Raw genomic sequence first — 19201 nt, forward strand, 5'->3', positions numbered from 1 at the left:
AAGAGGGGGGGTACTCCACCTATATGATGGTAGTAAGAGGGGGGTACCCCACCTATATGATGGTAGTAAGAGGGGGGTACTCCACCTATATGATTTAATGGTAGTAAAAGGGGGGTACTCCACCTATATGATGGTAGTAAGAGGGGGGTACCCCACCTATATGATGGTAGTAAGACGGGGGTACCCCACCTAAATGATGGTAGTAAGAGGGGGGTACTCCACCTATATGATGGTAGTAAGAGGGGGGTAGCCCACCTATATGATGGTAGTAAAAGGGGGGTACCCCACCTATATGATGGTAGTAAAGGGGGGTACCCCACCTATATGATGGTAGTAAGAGGGGGGTACTCCACCTATATGATTTAATGGTAGTAAAAGGGGGGTACTCCACCTATATGATGGTAGTAAGAGGGGGGCACCCCACCTATATGATGGTAGTAAGAGGGGGGTACCCCACCTACATGATGCTAGTAAGAGGGGGGTACCCCACCTATATGATGGTAGTAAGATGGGGTACCCCACCTATATGATGGTAGTAAGAGGGGGGGTACTCCACCTATATGATGGTAGTAAGAGGGGGGTACCCCACCTATATGATGGTAGTAAGAGGGGGGTACTCCACCTATATGATTTAATGGTAGTAAAAGGGGGGTACTCCACCTATATGATGGTAGTAAGAGGGGGGTACCCCACCTATATGATGGTAGTAAGAGGGGGGTACCCCACCTATATGATGGTAGTAAGAGGGGGGTACCCCACCTATATGATGGTAGTAAGAGGGGGGTACCCCACCTATATGATGGTAGTAAGAGTGGGGTACCCCACCTATATGATGGTAGTAAGAGGGGGGTACCCCACCTATATGATGGTAGTAAGAGGGGGGTACTCCACCTATATGATGGTAGTAAGAGGGGGGTACCCCACCTATATGATGGTAGTAAGAGGGGGGTACCCCACCTATATGATGGTAGTAAGATTGGGTACCCCACCTATATGATGCTAGTAAGAGGGGGGTACTCCACCTATATGATGGTAGTAAGAGGGGGGTACCCCACCTATATGATGCTAGTAAGATGGGGTACCCCACCTATATGATGGTAGTAAGAGGGGGGTACCCCACCTATATTATGGTAGTAAGATTGGGTACCCCACCTATATGATGCTAGTAAGAGGGGGGTACTCCACCTATATGATGGTAGTAAGAGGGGGGTACCCCACCTATATGATGGTAGTAAGAGGGGGGTACTCCACCTATATGATGGTAGTAAGAGGGGGGTACCCCACCTATATGATGGTAGTAAGAGGGGGGTACTCCACCTATATGATGGTAGTAAGAGGGGGGTACCCCACCTATATGATGCTAGTAAGATGGGGTACCCCACCTATATGATGGTAGTAAGAGGGGAGTACCCCACCTATATGATGGTAGTAAGATGGGGGGTACCCCACCTATATGATGCTAGTAAGATGGGGTACCCCACCTATATGATGGTAGTAAGAGGGGGGTACCCCACCTATATGATGGTAGTAAGAGGGGGGTACTCCACCTATATGATGGTAGTAAGAGGGGGGTACCCCACCTATATGATGGTAGTAAGAGGGTGTACCCCACCTATATGATGGTAGTAAGAGGGGGGTACCCCACCTATATGATGGAAACATGGCAGTTGTAGATCAGAGGGATTGTCGTTGTCTTTCTATAAAGCAGGAAAAAGAGATGAAGAACAAGAGAAAATAGAAATGACCATTTTTATTTATTATACAGGTGAATATAGCAAATGTTAATCTGGTCTGCATAGGATATGGAAAAGGGTATAACATCAGTCAAGCACACGAAAATAATAAAACCATTTCATATTCGATTTATGTCTACAGAGGGAAAAACTAACACAAAAAACCCACTTTGTTTACATTGCACAATGGACTGTGTAGGCAGGCATTCAGGGCAAGAAATGTGCAAATCTAGTTTGATCAGATTATTGACTGTTGCCACACGTGGACATTGGTCAAGCTTGTACAGAAGAGTCCAGAACAGTATTGTGTGTTAACATCTCATGGTTCATATCTGTACACTGACTAATTCAAAATATTGTATAAAATCCTGATAGTAAAAAAACAATATTAAATCTACCTTGCAAAGTAGAAAACATTTGTTTTTACAATATGGCATTGCAGTGTTGCTGTAAACTCCATATCCCATTCAGTCCGGTGTACATTTCAATCCACTGTAGCAATTCGATGGGCAATCGTAAAGGAATGTAGTCATCAAAAACCTAATACTGAATCAACATTTTTTCCATTAAAAAGTGCTCAAACTACAAATAAAATGACATACAAGCGGTCAAATCCAAAAGCCTATGGGTCCCCTGTTTTTCTACACAGACACAGTAATCTGGCGGCAGGGTAGCCTAGTGGTTAGAGCGTTGGACTAGCAACCGGAAGGTTGCAAACCCCCGAGCTGACAAGGTACAAATCTGTCGTTCTGCCCCTGAACAAGGCAGTTAACCCACTGTTCCTAGTCCGTCATTGTAAATAAGAATTTGTTCTTAAACTGACTTGCCTAGTTAAATAAAGGTTAATAAAATAAAAATGTGCCTATCTGGCCTATAGAGTGCGCCAGCTTGTAGTCATAAAAGCAGAAATGTGTTAGCATTTTCTACCTCTGGTTCGTTGGGCATTTCTATATGGGGTTCTGGAATAAACGCCGAAAATAAGGTCAGAGGTTAACACAGGCTGAGGAGCTCTTCTACATTTTGTTCTATGAGATAATGTCAGTCAATTAACATGACCATTACAAATGATTTGACATTTTTAGTCATTCAACAGACGCTCTTATCCAGAGCAACTTACAGGACCAATCAGTGCCTTGCGCAAGGGCACATTGACAGATTTTTTACACCTAATAGGCTTGGGGATTCGAACCAGCGACCTTTCGGTTACTGGCCCAAAAGCTCTTAACCGCTAGGATACCTGCCGCCCTAGGATGCATTTATGTGCTCATGCGACCTAGTCCTTCGTATACATTATGAACATCTTATACAGTACATTCTCAGAAATACATATTCTACATGTGTGCTATACAGGCATGTACATATAAACTCAGCAAAAAAAAGAAACGTCCTCTCACTGTCACCTGCGTTGATTTTTCAGCAAACTTAAACACGTGTAAATATGTGTATGAACATAACAAGATTCAACCACTGAGACATAAACTGAACATGTTCCACAGACATGTGACTAACAGAAATGGAATAACGTTTCCCTGAACAAAGGGAGGGTCAAAATAAATCTAAAGTAACAGTCAGTATCTGGTGTGGCCACCAGCTGCATTAAGCACTGCAGTGCATCTCCTCCTCATGGACTGCACCAGATTTGTCAGTTCTTGCTGTGAGATGTTACCTCACTCTTCCACCAAGGCACCTGCAAGTTCCCGGACATTTCTGGGGGGAATGGCCCTAGACCTCACCCTCCGATCCATTGAGATCCGGGCTCTTCGCTGGCCATGGCAGAACACTGACATTCCTGTCTTGCAGGAAATCACTCACAGAACGAGCAGTATGGCTGGTGGCATTGTCATGCTGAGGGTCATGTCAGTATGAGCACACAGGAAGGGTACCACATGAGGGAGAAGGATGTCTTCCCTGTAACGCACAGCGTTGACATTGCCTGCAATGACAACAAGCTCAGTCCGATGATGCTGTGACACACCACCCCACACCATGACGGACCCTCCACCTCCAAATCAATCCCGCTCCAGAGTACAGGCCTCGGTGTAACGCTCATTCCTTCGACGATAAACCAACCATCACCCCTGGTGAGACAAAACCACCAATCGTCAGTGAAGAGCACTTTTTGCTAGTCCTGTCTGGTCCATCGATGGTGGGTTTGTGCCCATAGGCGCCGTTGTTGCCGTTGATGTCTGGTGAGGACCTGCCTTACAACAGGCCTACAAGCCCTCAGTCCAGCCTCTCTCAGCCTATTGCAGACATTCTGAGCACTGATAGAGGGATTATGCGTTTCTGGCGTAACTCGGGCAGTTGTTGTTGCCATCCTGTACCTGTCCCGCAGATGTGATGTTCGGATGTACCAATCCTGTGCAGGTGTTGTTACATGTGGTCTGCCACTGTGAGGACGATCAGCTGTCCGTCCTGTCTCCCTGTAGCGCTGTCTTAGGCATCTCGCAGTACGGGCATTGCAATTTATTGCCCTGGCCACATCTGCAGTCCTCATGCCTCCTTGCAGCATGCCTAAGGCACGTTTACGCAGATGAGCAGGGGCCCTGGGCAACTTTCTTTTGATGTTTTTCAGAGTCAGTAGAAAGGCCTCTTTAGTGTCCTAAGTTTTCATAACTGTGACCTTAATTGCCTACCGTCTGTAAGCTGTTAGTGTCTTAACGACCGTTCCACAGGTGCATGTTCATTAATTGTTTTTGGTTCATTGAACAAGCATGGGAAACAGTGTTTAAACCCTTTACAATGAAGATCTGTGAAATTATTTGGATTTTTACTAATTATCTTTGAAAGACAGGGTCCTGAAAAGGGGACGTTTCTTTTTTTTTTTTCTCCTGAATTTACAAGTGTTCAATGGGGGGAAAAAAGACAACAACGGTCGGCGAGACCAAACTCATGCAATCAATGGATATTAACTCCTATCATTGTAATACTGGGACAACGGTGAAACAATACAATACAATGGATCAACACATCTGTTGACTGCATTGTTCGGGAATGAGAATTCATAAGCTCTATATCGTATATCATAATCGTATTCAGAAAGTACTCTCAAGTCACAAGTTATTTTAATTAACGTGTTTTTGAATTTCCGGTAGGCCTTCATTGTACATAAGAATTTATTCTTAACTGACTTGCCTAGTTAAATAAAGGTTAAATGAAAAAAATATATATATTCTAAATTTAAAATTTAGATTTTTTTTTTTTTTTTTTTTCTCTATTTCTAAAAGGATGACATTGTTGGTTTGTTCTGTGCTGCTGCCTATGAACTGAAAACATAGCCCACTATGTACCATAGTATTCCTTCATTTTATTAACATGTTTACAGCTAAAAACAAAAAACACTGGTTCCTCTCTGTATCCAGAAATGACACCTACAGCACACCGTACCAAGGCACAGGAGTATATTTGACACGTAACCTTTATTTACCTAGGCAAGTCAGTTAAAGAACAACATTCTTATTTACAATGCCGGGCCTAACACCGGGGCCAAACCCGGACGACGCTGGGCCAATTGTGCCCCGCCCTATGGGACTCCCAATCGCGGCCCGGTTGTGATGCATCCTGGATATATCCGGTAGGTAGAATAGGTACAATATGGCGAAATGTCCAACTAGCTTTATATGGGTTATAGGGGCGCTTTCTGGACTTGGGACACTCTGTTCCCTATAGGGGAGAGAGGTTCTGATCGATCACAAAGCCAAAGCCATGTTGTCCTCCTCTCTCCGTGACACCCATGTACTGTGTATGCATTGTGGACTGTCGAAAGGGCCAATCAGGAGCTGAACTATGCAGCTGTGGCGTACACCAACGCTACATTGTGACCCGTGTGTCAAGATGGATGGATGTGTAGACTTGATCCATGGAACTGTGTATGGAATGGAAACAAAGGACGTGATAATCTCACTGGCAATCGGATGCTGAATTCCAAACCGACCCCATTGGCCCCTTACCCCTAGGGCCTAGCAACTTCATAGCGATCTGAAAATATAGGATAAGGTGTAGACAATGTGGTTAACACGATAATACCGCCATCTTTCCTTGAGATAAGACAGGTAGAGTTACCAACATATTCGACCATACTACACCAGTCCAATCCCCTTGAGATCAACATGAAATACCTAGGGCGTAGGGTGGTAGGGGGTAGGGTGGTAGGGGTCTATTTGGGACTCAGAAAGGGGGTCTTACTAGCAGCAGCGTTTGTTAGAGGGAGGAGGCTGCCGGGTTATCTTAAAGGACTCGTTACTGTCTAGGTCTGGATTCTCCAGGGGCGGAATCTGTTTACCTGAAACACAACACAACACGGATCATTACGTAAGAGAGATGCAAACTATTACACTGTGGTTGCTTCTCAAATGGCACCCTTTTCCCTATATAGTGCTGTCAAAAGTAGTGCACTATAATGGAGTGCCATTTGAGAAGCATCCTGATTACTGTCTTGGGTTTTACAGAATGTTGTGATGGTAACTTCCTCCCTAAGAGACACTGTGCTGAATGTTGCTATTCTGTCTTAGAAGGTTTCACAGGATGTTGTGATGGTAACTTATGTCTAAAACAAACAGAGATATCTAAAGATATTCACAACGCGTCACAGTGAACAAAAACAAATAACTTTGAATAGAGAGCGTAGGGATGCATGACAACAAGGGCTGTGATCAATTCAGGAAGTGATTTGATTTTTAAAATAAAACATATTTTGAAATAAATAACTTCTAATTTTCACTTAATTTTACTTCCTGAATGAAATGACATTTGAACCCAACCCTGATAACAATGAATGGTAAACAAACTGTATGTGATGTGGTGGTTGGATGGAATGAAACACCTTGAATTGGAAACACTTACTGATCTTCTGAAAGAGCTCCTCCACATTGACAGCGTTTCTGGCGCTGGTCTCCATGAAAATAGCTGCGATGGACTCAGCAAAGTCCTTAGCTTCTTTCATAGGAACTTCCCTGTTAAACGAGACACTACAATTAGTACTGGGTTTGACTCGTCAACAGGCCTTTAACATGGTGGTGGTGTTGCACTCCTGAGAATGTCCGCTGAAAAGTCTTCCAAATTGTTAACTAAACAAAAAGGTGCTCAGTCAGTAAGTGCTATTTCCTGTGTTCTGGGAATTCAGAATGACCACTTCCTAGTCAGAGAAGCAGGTAACACATCACACGGGTGGTAAACGCAGTAGAGAGCTGTACAGCGGTGAAGTACTAATACATAAGAGCATACTTAGAATGAACTCAAATAACCATCTATCAGACTTTATGTTGCACAGAAAACGAGGAAGGCTGAAAGTTAGTAAACTGCATGATAATGTAGAAGGTCTGGCACTACGTCATCTACAGATGTACAGTGGGGCAAAAAAAAGTATTTAGTCAGCCACCAATTGTGCAAGTTCTCCCACTTAAAAATATGAGAGAGGCCTGTAATTTCCATCATAGCTACACTTCAACTATGACAGACAAAATGAAGAAAAAAAAATCCAGAAAATCACATTGTAGGATTTTTTATGAATTTATTATTTATATATTTTCCACCATAATTTGCAAATAAATTCATTAAAAATCCTACAATGTGATTTTCAGGATATTTTTTCTCATTTTGTCTCATTTTGTTCAATATCAGCTCTTTTTTTTTATGGGGACACATTGCTATCGTTTCAGCAACCCCCCCTCCCCCTCTTTGTGTCCTGCAAATGCATTCTCCTTAACTGGGTAAAAGACCATCCAGCCATACATCAGTGGTAGTGTGAGATGTGTTACCACTGGAGGAAATGAGTGCTAAACTTTGGGAGAGGATTTCTACACAATATGAGACCTATTTTTTTTTTTTTTTACTATCTCTTCTCCCTAATATTGCTTATACAGCCCCCTGAGAGGTGTCAATAACAAGAAGAAGGGGAAAAATTAATAGCAGACAACTAAAAGTGAATGTAAAATTCTTATTGTTAGTGTGTACTTGTTTACTTTCATTCTGTTGTCTTGCTGTTTCTTGGTTGTTTCCTGTTTCCTGTTTCAAAATGTATGTACAATCTATTTATGACGTTGACCAGAACAATAAAATCCAAAATAAAATAAATAATTGATACCGGATGTCCCCCAAGTCGTTTTTGTTCCCTGCGATGGCCACAACGATGTCCTCCGGACCATGTTCTTTCAGCTCCTTCACCCATTTCTTCAGTGTCTGGAAAGAGTCCTGGCAGACAGACAGACAGACAGACAGACAGACAGACAGACAGACAGACAGACAGACAGACAGACAGACAGACAGAGACAGGTTACACTTTACTCCAGGGCTGATGGGTAAAACCAGGCTTTTTATACAAAGCCTCATTTCTCTAGCCTGGGCCTGTATTCATAAAGCATTTCTGAGTAGTTGTGCTGATCTAGGATCAGGTCTTCATTATCCACAGCTCTGGGCTGATCTAGGATCAGGCCTTTATTATCCACAGCTCTGGGCTGATCTAGGATCAGGTCTTCATTATCCACAGCTCTGGGCTGATCTAGGATCAGGCCTTTATTATCCACAGCTCTGGGCTGATCTAGGATCAGGTCTTCATTATCCACAGCTCTGTGATGATCTAGGATCAGATCTTCATTATCCACAGCTCTGGGCTGATCTAGGATCAGGTCTTCATTATCCACAGCTCTGGGCTGATCTAGGATCAGGTCTTCATTATCCACAGCTGTGGGCTGATCTAGGATCAGGTCTTCATTATCCACAGCTGTGGGCTGATCTAGGATCAGGTCTTCATTATCCACAGCTCTGGGCTGATCTAGGATCAGGTCTTCATTATCCACAGCTGTGGGCTGATCTAGGATCAGGTCTTCATTATCCACAGCTGTGGGCTGATCTAGGATCAGGTCTTCATTATCCACAGCTGTGGGCTGATCTAGGACCAGGTCTTCATTATCCACAGCTGTGGGCTGATCTAGGATCATGTCTTCATTATCCACAGCTCTGTGCTGATCTAGGATCAGGTCTTCATTATTCACAGCTCTGTGCTGATCTAGGACCAGGTCTTCATTATCCACAGCTCTGGGCTGATCTAGGATCAGTTCTTTATTATCCACAGCTCTGGGCTGATCTAGGACCAGGTCTTCATTATCCACAGCTGTGGGCTGATCTAGGATCAGGCCTTTATTATCCACACCTGTGGGCTGATCTAGGATCAGGTCTTCATTATCCACAGCTGTGGGCTGATCTAGGATCAGGTCTTCCCTGCCCATCTAAACTGATTAATAATCACCTAAAAAGTCAGTGTCAGCACTGATACTCCGAGAAGCTTTATGAATAGGAGCCCTGGTCTCAGATCAGTTTGGCATGACAATGTATATAGGAGTTGGCAAGACAGCACAAATAGAATCGAACTGGGACCAGGCTATAATGTCCGTGAGTCCTGTGAGTTCCTTACCAGTTTGGTGATGTCATAGACAATGACAGCGGCGGCAGAGCCTCGGTAGTACATGGGGGCCAGCGAGTGGAACTGGAACACAACGACACATTAAGTTACAGTGGGTAGTAGATCAACAGCGTAAATTCCTATCTGCACAAAAGCGCAAATAATGGTAACGGTTGCGGTTCATTGGCCGATATTATCGTGTTATATAACCATCTTTGTCTATATAACTCAGTTATAACTGTTTGGTATCGCCTGTAGATATTCATGGTACATTACCAGGCATGTAGCCAACTCTCTCTTAGCTTTAGTTTGGAGAGAGAAAAAAACATTCTAAGTTCAAAATACAAAACAGGAAATGCAACAGTGTTGGACTAAGAGATGATGAGATAACCAAGTGATTTAACAGTGATTTAACATTAGACGCGGACGATGATTAGGTCCAGGACGATACCAGTATGAAGATACTCGTTAGTATTGTGACAAGGAAACAAAACACGAAACGGATTTAACCAGAATCTATCTATCTATCTATCTATCTATCTATCTATCTATCTATCTATCTATCTATCTATCTATCTATCTATCTATCTATCTATCTATCTATCTATCTATCTATCTATCTATCTATCTATCTATCTATCTATCTATCTATCTATCTATCTATCTATCTATCTATCTATCTACAGTGCCTTGCGAAAGTATTCGGCCCCCTTGAACTTTGCGACCTTTTGCCACATTTCAGGCTTCAAACATAAAGATATAAAACTGTATTTTTTTGTGAAGAATCAACAACAAGTGGGACACAATCATGAAGTGGAATGACATTTATTGGATATTTCAAACTTTTCTAACAAATCAAAAACTGAAAAATTGGGCGTGCAAAATTATTCAGCCCCTTTACTTTCAGTGCAGCAAACTCTCTCCAGAAGTTCAGTGAGGATCTCTGAATGATCCAATGTTGACCTAAATGACTAATGATGATAAATACAATCCACCTGTGTGTAATCAAGTCTCCGTATAAATGCACCTGCACTGTGATAGTCTCAGAGGTCCGTTAAAAGCGCAGAGAGCATCATGAAGAACAAGGAACACACCAGGCAGGTCCGAGATACTGTTGTGAAGAAGTTTAAAGCCGGATTTGGATACAAAAAGATTTCCCAAGCTTTAAACATCCCAAGGAGCACTGTGCAAGCGATAATATTGAAATGGAAGGAGTAGCAGACCACTGCAAATCTACCAAGACCTGGCCGTCCCTCTAAACTTTCAGCTCATACAAGGAGAAGACTGATCAGAGATGCAGCCAAGAGGCCCATGATCACTCTGGATGAACTGCAGAGATCTACAGCTGAGGTGGGAGACTCAGTCCATAGGACAACAATCAGTCGTATATTGCACAAATCTGGCCTTTATGGAAGAGTGGCAAGAAGAAAGCCATTTCTTAAAGATATCCATAAAAAGTGTTGTTTAAAGTTTGCCACAAGCCACCTGGGAGACACACCAAACATGTGGAAGAAGGTGCTCTGGTCAGATGAAACCAAAATTGAACTTTTTGGCAACAATGCAAAACGTTATGTTTGGCGTAAAAGCAACACAGCTGAACACACCATCCCCACTGTCAAACATGGTGGTGGCAGCATCATGGTTTGGGCCTGCTTTTCTTCAGCAGGGACAGGGAAGATGGTTAAAATTGATGGGAAGATGGATGGAGCCAAATACAGGACCATTCTGGAAGAAAACCTGATGGAGTCTGCAAAAGACCTGAGACTGGGACGGAGATTTGTCTTCCAACAAGACAATGATCCAAAACATAAAGCAAAATCTACAATGGAATGGTTCAAAAATAAACATATCCAGGTGTTAGAATGGCCAAGTCAAAGTCCAGACCTGAATCCAATCGAGAATCTGTGGAAAGAACTGAAAACTGCTGTTCACAAATGCTCTCCATCCAACCTCACTGAGCTCGAGCTGTTTTGCAAGGAGGAATGGGAAAAAATGTCAGTCTCTCAATGTGCAAAACTGATAGAGACATACCCCAAGCGACTTACAGCTGTAATCGCAGCAAAAGGTGGCGCTACAAAGTATTAACTTAAGGGGGCTGAATAATTTTGCACGCCCAATTTTTCAGTTTTTGATTTGTTAAAAAAGATTGAAATATCCAATAAATGTCGTTCCACTTCATGATTGTGTCCCACTTGTTGTTGATTCTTCACAAAACAATACAGTTTTATATCTTTATGTTTGAAGCCTGAAATGTGGCAAAAGGTCACAAAGTTCAAGGGGGCCGAATACTTTCGCAAGGCACTGTATCTATCTATCTATCTATCTATCTGTCTGTCTGTCTGTCTATCTATCTATCTATCTATCTATCTATCTATCTATCTATCTACCTACCTACCTACCTACCTACCTACCTACCTACCTACCTACCTATCTATCTATCTATCTATCTATCTATCTATCTATCTATCTGTCTATCTGTCTGTCTGTCTGTCTGTCTGTCTGTCTGTCTGTCTGTCTGTCTGTCTGTCTGTCTGTCTGTCTGTCTGTCTGTCTGTCTGTCTGTCTGTCTGTCTGTCTGTCTGTCTGTCTGTCTGTCTGTCTGTCTGTCTGTCTGTCTGTCTGTCTGTCTGTCTGTCTGTCTGTCTGTCTGTCTGTCTGTCTGTCTGTCTGTCTGTCTGTCTGTCTATCTATCTATCTATCTATCTATCTATCTATCTATCTATCTATCTATCTATCTATCTATCTATCTATCTATCTATCTATCTATCTATCTATCTATCTATCTATCTATCTATCTATCTATCTATCTATCTATCTATCTATCTATCTATCTAACCAACTCCTGCCCAGTCAGCATAATGGCCAGCCTACACATTTTTTTATTTACACACACACACACACACACACACACACACACACACACACACACACACACACACACACACACACACACACACTTCCATTTTACACCCCACCCTTGTGAGTCATCAAGCCACAACAGTGCTACGAACCTTGATCCCTGATCTCTCAGTGTGTCTCAGAAAATAGCCAATCACATGATCCCATCATGATACATACTTTGGAACCAAGAAGTAAACAGTGAAAAGGGTTGCCATGCCAACTCTCTCCACTGACCCCATGGAACCACACTTTTACCTCCTAGCAAGCAGTAAAGCTACTGTAGGACATTTGTTTTAATGAAACATAAACAACGTGGGCAGATTTGTATAAAATCTCTCCCCGAAATGAGTTTAGCTCAAGCTGGCAAACCAAATAAAATCACATTTTTATTGGTCACATACACATGGTCAGCAGATGTTAATGCGAGTGTAGCAAAATGCTTGCGCTTCTAGTTCTGACAGTGCAGTAATATCTAACAAGTAATCTAACAATTTCCCAACAACTACCTAATATACACACATATAAAGGGGTGAATGAGAATATGTACATGTGAGTATATGGATGAGCGATGGCCGAGCGGCAGAGCGCAAGGTGCAGTAGATGGTATAAAATACAGTATATACATGTGTTATGAGTAATATAAGACATGTAGACATTATTAAAGTGGCTAGTGATCCATTTATTAGAGTGTCCAGTGATCGGGTGTCTCAGTGTAGCCAGCAGCCTCTCTGAGATATAAAACAGAAGAAGGATGAGCGACGACAGAAACAACTGATGAACAGACGAAGGGGGATGAGCAGTTGAAAACATATAGCGGATGAGCAAAGACGAGGTACCTAACCCACCCTTTCCTGTCCCGCTGTGTCCCAGATGAGGAACTTGTGTAGTTCGTGTCCACACGGGACCGTCTTGGTTAAAAACGATGCCCTGCAAGTAACACAGAACGTTAGGCCTAGCAGTTGGTCTCTCCATTATACAACTGTGAATGACAGAAGGAAATAGAATAACTAAATGTTTCCTCTTTTAGATCAGCATAACTTTGATAGGGGGGTGGGGGCCACACAAAACCAATAGAACTCATCATGAGGGGACACAGTGCCCCCTCCCTGCGAGATAAACATTTGAGTGCCACCCCCCACCCCGTGACAGTGAGGAGAAAACATTTACGTTTTAAAAATGTATTTCCTGCAATTCTGCACATTGTGGAAATTGGTCCTCAGGCCGACAAAAAGGGGAGCCATGTGGCCCGTGCACCGCCAGTTACCCACCCCTGTTTTAGATTCACTGAGGCCTGTGCACTGCCAGTTATCCATCCCTGTTTTAGATACACTGAGGCCCGCGCACCGCCAGCTATCCATCCCTGTTTTAGATACACTGAAGCCCGTGCACCGCCAGTTATCCATCCCAGTTTTAGATACACTGAGGCCCGCGCACCACCAGTTATCCATCCCTGTTTTAGATTCACTGACTGGTTACTACCAGATCTATTATGACACAATCAGATGAGATAGCAGACAAAGAAAACGGTCTTTGAATATAAAGCCCTTATTTCCAGCAAAATCATCCCAACACATATTTTACTAATCTCATTTTCCTCCTTGGACAAGGAAAACAGAGAACTTGGGTTTGAGTCTTATTTTCGATTTTAATGCAATTAAATTGAGATTCCTGAAAAGGTGTCCACAACAGGACAGGCTGAAAGCTGTCCTGTTGCTACCTATAGCGTAGAAGAAGGTATTAATGCTCTGACAACTTACCCTATAGTTGGACTAATGTTGTGGTCGAAATGGTCTTGTACAAAACGACATACAATACTAGACTTGCCCACTCCAGTATCCTGCAAAAAGAATGAAGTTGGTGAAATGCAATGTAGGGGTTGCCCTGTCTGTCTACAAAAGACAAAAAATTGATTAGAAACATGCTTGAGAAGATACAGTATGTTATTGCCAAAAGCATCCTAGTAGCCTGTGTTGCTTGTTTTGCAAACCAAGGACACAATGTTTTATTGGTGTCGTCATGTAGACCATTGTGAAGCAGGCAAGAATAACTAAGCACTTCCTGGTCACGGGTTTTTGGAATCCTTCAGAATAAGAGTCTGTCCTTGTATACTTTGTCAATGACTAATTAGGGCAAAAATGATGGGAAATGTACACAATTATCTATATATTTTATACAAATTATCATACAAATAATAATTAAAAGATATTATGTGATATATTTATTATATATTTCAAGCCTAAATGGTCAACAATGTATTTTTTGTGTACTCCTATAATTTATTGAACTGTACATAATTGCCTGTACATTGTGTTGCAGTAAAAAGGGGGGGTCCATTATACTCAGGAACACTTCTAGTTTCCACAAAGTTGAAATCCCCAGCAGCGTCGCTGCTCATTCTGCGGCCCTTAAAGAGAGTGGCCAGGCAGCTTAAATGCAGTACGCTTTTTCCTATTAAACATACAGAGCCTTCAGAAAGGATTCAAACCCCTTGACTTTTTCCCCATGTTATGTTGTTCCAGTCTGAATATTCACCGGCCTAAACACAATACCTCATAATGACATCACAATAACCCATAATGACATCACAATAACCCCATAATGACATCACAATAACCCCATAATGTCAAAGTGGAATAATGTTTTACAAATGAATTACAAATGGAAAAAGCTGAAATGTCTTGTGTCAATAAGTATTCAACCCCTTTGTTACGGTAAGCCTAAATACGTTCAGGAGTAAAAATGTGCTTAACAAGTCACATAATAAGTTGCATGGACTCACTCTGTGTGCAATAATAGTGTTTAACATGATTTTTGAATGACTACCTCATCTCTGTACCGCACACATACAATTACTGTATCGGTAAGGTCCCTCAGTCGAGCAGTGAATTTCAAACACAGATTCAACCACAATGACCAGGGAGGGTTTCCAATGGGTGGATCAATACACCCAGTCACTACAAATATAATGGTGTCCTTCCTAACTGAGTAGCCGGAGAGGAAGGAAACCACTCAGAGATTTCACAATGATACCAACTTTAAAACAGCTACAGCGTTTAATGGCTGTGGTAGGAGAAAACTGAGGATGGATCAACAACACTGTAGTAACTCCACAATACTAACCTAATTGACAGTGTTAAGAAGGAAGCCTGTACAGAAGAAAAATATTCCAAACCACGCATCCTGTTTGCAACAAGACACTAAAGTAATACTACAAAAAAATGTGGCAAAGCAATTAGCTTTTTGTCCTGAATACAAAGTGTTATGTTTGGGGCAAATACAATACAACACGAGTACATATCTCCATATTTTCAAGCGCAGTGGTGGCTGCATCATGTTATGGGTATGCTTGTAATTGTTAAGTACTGGGGAGATTTTCAGGATAAAAAAGAAACGGAATGGAGCTAAGCACAGGCAAAATGCTAGAGGAAAACCTGGTTCAGTCTGCTTTCCATCAGACACTGGCAGATTAATTCAACTTTCAGCAGGATAATAACCTAAAACATATAGCTCCACATTGATCTGGTACTGGTCCTCCCTGTATATAGCTCCACTGTATATTATCATTTATTTTACTCTGCATCGTTATGAAAAGGCTCGTAAGCGAGCATTTCACTGTAAAGTTTACACCCATTGTATTCGCTGTATGTGTCTTAATGGTCTGTCATACCATGGATCATTTAGCTATTTGATTTAAAATTTTAAGACCCCTTTAGGTATCAACATTTTTAGTATTATTTGATCAAATATTAGGCCCTAATCCATGGATTTCACATGACTGTGCAGGAGCCAGGCCCAGCCAATCAGACTGAGTGTTTCCCCACAAGAGGGCTTTGTTACAGACAGAAATACTCCTCAGTTTCACCAGCTGTCCGGGTGGCCGGTCTCAGACGATCCCGCAGGTATTGTACCCGGATGTAGAGGGACTGGGTTGGCGTGGTTACATGTGGGCTGCGGTTGTGAAGCCAAATGGAAGTACTTCCAAATTCTTACATTGTTTTTGTTGGGAGGTGGCTTATGGTAGAGAAATTAACATTCAATTCTCTGGCAAAACCTCTGGTGGACATTCCTTTCGTCAGCATGTCAATTGCACACTCCCTCATAACATCTGTGGCATTGTGTTGTGTGACAAAGCTGCACATTTTTAGAGTGGTCTTTTATTGTCCCCAGCACAAGGTGTACCTGTGTAATGAGCATGCTGTTTAATCAGCTTATTGATATGCCACATCTGTCAGGTGGATGAATTATCTTGGCAAAGTAGAAATGCTCACTAACAGGGATGTAAACAAATCTGTGCACAAAATTCGAGAGAAATAAGCTTTTTGTGCTTATGGAAAAATTCTGTGATCTTTTATTTCAACTCATGAAACATGGGACCAACACTTTACATGTTGAGTTTATATTTTTGTTCCGTACAAATCATAAGGAATAAGGTTTTGAAGTGTATTTTCCATACCTCAGGAGATATTAAGAGTTTTTTTGGACACATATTTTTGTTGGCGTAAAACGACCTCCATACTTCTATTCATTTGTACCTTCAGACAAGTCACCATCGTGTTCGTAAGTGTCTCCCCCTTTTCCACAGTGGGATCATATTAGTTTTGTTGGCTAAAACCCATTCGGGCGCTTCAGACGTTTTCATGAGAAGACCAATCAAACACCGCTGTAGCTTGGCCACCTTCCACCTCAGATGCAGGAAGGCCGCGAGGATTGAGATGCAGCCCATCCAAAAAGCCAGATATCTCGAGTTGAAACTGGCAGAATTTATTCAGATTTAAAAAAAACATTTTTTTTTTTTTTTTTTTTTTTTTTTTTTACTATGCTACTTAAATTGACGCATGGGTGCGTCAATAGACTGTAAAACTCTTGAAAGGGCCACAAAGAATAGCAATCATCACCTTGCAAAGTAGAAGTGCTCCTGAGTAAAACGGACCCACCTTTTACAGCGACACAATGTACAGGAAGTTGTGTACGGTGCAATATGTACGTCCAATATGAAAAACATACTGCATTCAAGCTGATTGGACACAAATCTACTGAACATTGTGCAGTACGTAACATGGGATTTAAATGTGTTTTCTAAAGTGCATTATTATAATTGGGGCGGCAGGTTAGCCTAGTGGTTAGAGCGTTGGACTAGTAACCAGAAGGTTGCAAGTTCAAACCCCCGAGCTGACAAGGTACAAATCTGTCGTTCTGCCCCTGAACCCACTAGGCCGTCATTGAAAATAAGAATTTGTTCTTTAACTGACTTGCCTAGTTAAATGATTTGTTATTATTATTAACAGTAGCATTATAAATAGTGTTTTGATATTTGAATTACTGCTGTTGCCATGATAACTATCTATTCATTAACCTTTAATGTTGTTAACAGTATTGTAACAACCCTTTATAGGTGCGGAAAGTTAATGCTATTAACGATTTTGCTTTCTTAATATTGTTAAATATTTAATATTGTTACATTTCCTAATAAAATGTTTACGTATTTCGATCATTTGCATAATTTTTTTTTGTACCATCTTCATTGCGGGACTATTATTTTGAAATAAATCGCCGAGGTCACGGTCTAATTCTTGCTGTCTTCTCAGCGGTGTCATCTAGAATCTAATGGTCAGGGTAACAACTCCAGCCGGATGGTGACGTAATGGCTGCTATTTAACGGTCAGAAAAGCCATTGCAAAAAAAAAAAAAAAAAAAAAATGCAAGGTAAGGGAAATCACTCAATTGACAAGGACAACAACACAAAACATGCAGCAGTATAATAAACAACAACACAAAGTTGACAGATTACACACGGGATTGTACAGGTCTATAACTGGCCGGGGAAAGTTTATGATTAGGTTTATGTGGCTTCGCCTCCACATCTTTTCCTAAAGTAAATGTCTCTCAGTGTGCAACGGTTCTTCGATAAGATAATAAGATATAAACGGAACTGTTCTTGTGCGATGTCAAATTATACCAGACAGAAAAGATTTCAAACGGCCGCGTTCTCAGTCTAAAAATATTCAGACGGACCGCAGACAAAGAATTTCCAAAGACAATCGCCAAACAATAACTTATTTCACTTACCCCAAGAAGACACACTTTTAGTTCCCGTATTGCCATTTTAAAAATCTTATGGTAATACAGGCATACTTCTTCCGTTTCTTTTCAATGTCTTTATCTCTCCATATTTGCGTTCAACGGATTTGTTCTTTAGATAAAATACAGAAACCCAGCCCCTAGACAAGACTAATGCCGCGTTCATAACAACTAGGAATTTGGAACTCGGAAATCTCAGACTTCCGACTTCAGTGCGTTCAAGACAACTGGGAACTCGGGGTTGTATCTCCGACTGGGAGAAAAAAAATCGTTTTGAACTGTCATCCAACTCGGAAGCTCGGGGATCTTTTCTAGAGCTTCGACTTTTTCGACATGAAGATCACCGACGTCATAATTTGACCTCGTTTGTTCGCCACTCCCCGAGTTCCCAGTTGTCTTGAACGCACCATGGTGACCATCGTCCCGAAACATAACGGAAAACAGTTGGAGCAACCCGAAACGCTCACTGTCACGTGACGGCCGTCACCCATTCTGTTACTTTTATGTTCAAAGAGGAAGAGAGAAACTGACTGGGAAAAAAAAGACCCGGATGGGACAGAAAGAAAGTATAGTACAAGATCATAAATAATTTATTAACTTTCAACTCAGTAAACGTATGAGGAGAGGACAAGCAGTGGAGAATATAATGGAAATAATAATGGGCCTTATGGTGATGCCAACTTGCTAATTGCGACTCAAGGTCAAGCTCTGTATATCACTGACACATAAGAGAGATGGAAATACATATTGATTGATTGTTTGAGAAGACACCATATTTGAGGGAGGTTTTTGTTAAGAGACGACCAAATAAGGAAACAATATTATTCAGTTTGACAGTTTGTTTTTCACAGTCATCACATGAAGCTACGAAAGCCTTTTTTTTTTTACAATATGAAAATAGTCTCATGTTGAGGATTAAACAGCAGATCCATTTAAATAGTGACACATTCATTAATAATAACATTTCTAAGTCTCATTTCAAATCCTAACAGTTTTGCTCATACCAATATGTTTCAATGCTGTAGAACAGAACGCTGTCACGGTATTTATTTTGTATTTTTCCGTTATTTTACCAGGTAAGATGACACGTTCT

General features: G+C 41.6%; 1 protein-coding gene across 2 annotated transcripts; it reads right to left on the reverse strand.

The window, feature by feature from the left end:
- Positions 1-4486: 4486 nt before the first annotated feature.
- On the reverse strand, positions 4487-18390 carry rab31 (RAB31, member RAS oncogene family). Of its 2 annotated transcripts, XM_021590110.2 has the most exons (8): positions 18097-18390; positions 13788-13867; positions 12876-12957; positions 9142-9213; positions 7816-7922; positions 6576-6685; positions 5919-6015; positions 4487-5711 (listed from the first exon to the last, which is right to left on the reverse strand). In XM_021590110.2, coding segments are annotated over exons 1-8 (585 nt in total). In that variant the 5' UTR covers positions 18133-18390; the 3' UTR covers positions 4487-5710. The 2 variants fall into 2 exon arrangements, with proteins under 2 accessions (XP_021445785.1, XP_021445784.1); XM_021590109.2 differs by having other exon boundaries at positions 4487-6015; positions 18097-18376.
- Between the last annotated feature and the right edge of the window lie 811 nt (positions 18391-19201).

Source organism: Oncorhynchus mykiss, chromosome 28 (genome assembly GCF_013265735.2).
Source record: "Oncorhynchus mykiss isolate Arlee chromosome 28, USDA_OmykA_1.1, whole genome shotgun sequence".
NCBI classification, from domain to species: Eukaryota; Metazoa; Chordata; class Actinopteri; order Salmoniformes; family Salmonidae; genus Oncorhynchus; species Oncorhynchus mykiss.

What these genes read in the sequence shown, in the direction of transcription:
- rab31 (XM_021590110.2), bottom strand. Translation starts at nt 18,132, where the DNA reads ATGGCAATACGGGAACTAAAAGTGTGTCTTCTTGGG. An exon ending in TCTATGACATCACCAAACTG is followed by an intron (nt 7,923 to 9,141) that starts GTAAGGAACTCA and finishes TCTGTCTGCCAG; the next exon opens with GACTCTTTCCAGACACTGAA. An exon ending in GGAGCTCTTTCAGAAGATCA is followed by an intron (nt 6,016 to 6,575) that starts GTAAGTGTTTCC and finishes GTTGTGTTTCAG; the next exon opens with GTAAACAGATTCCGCCCCTG.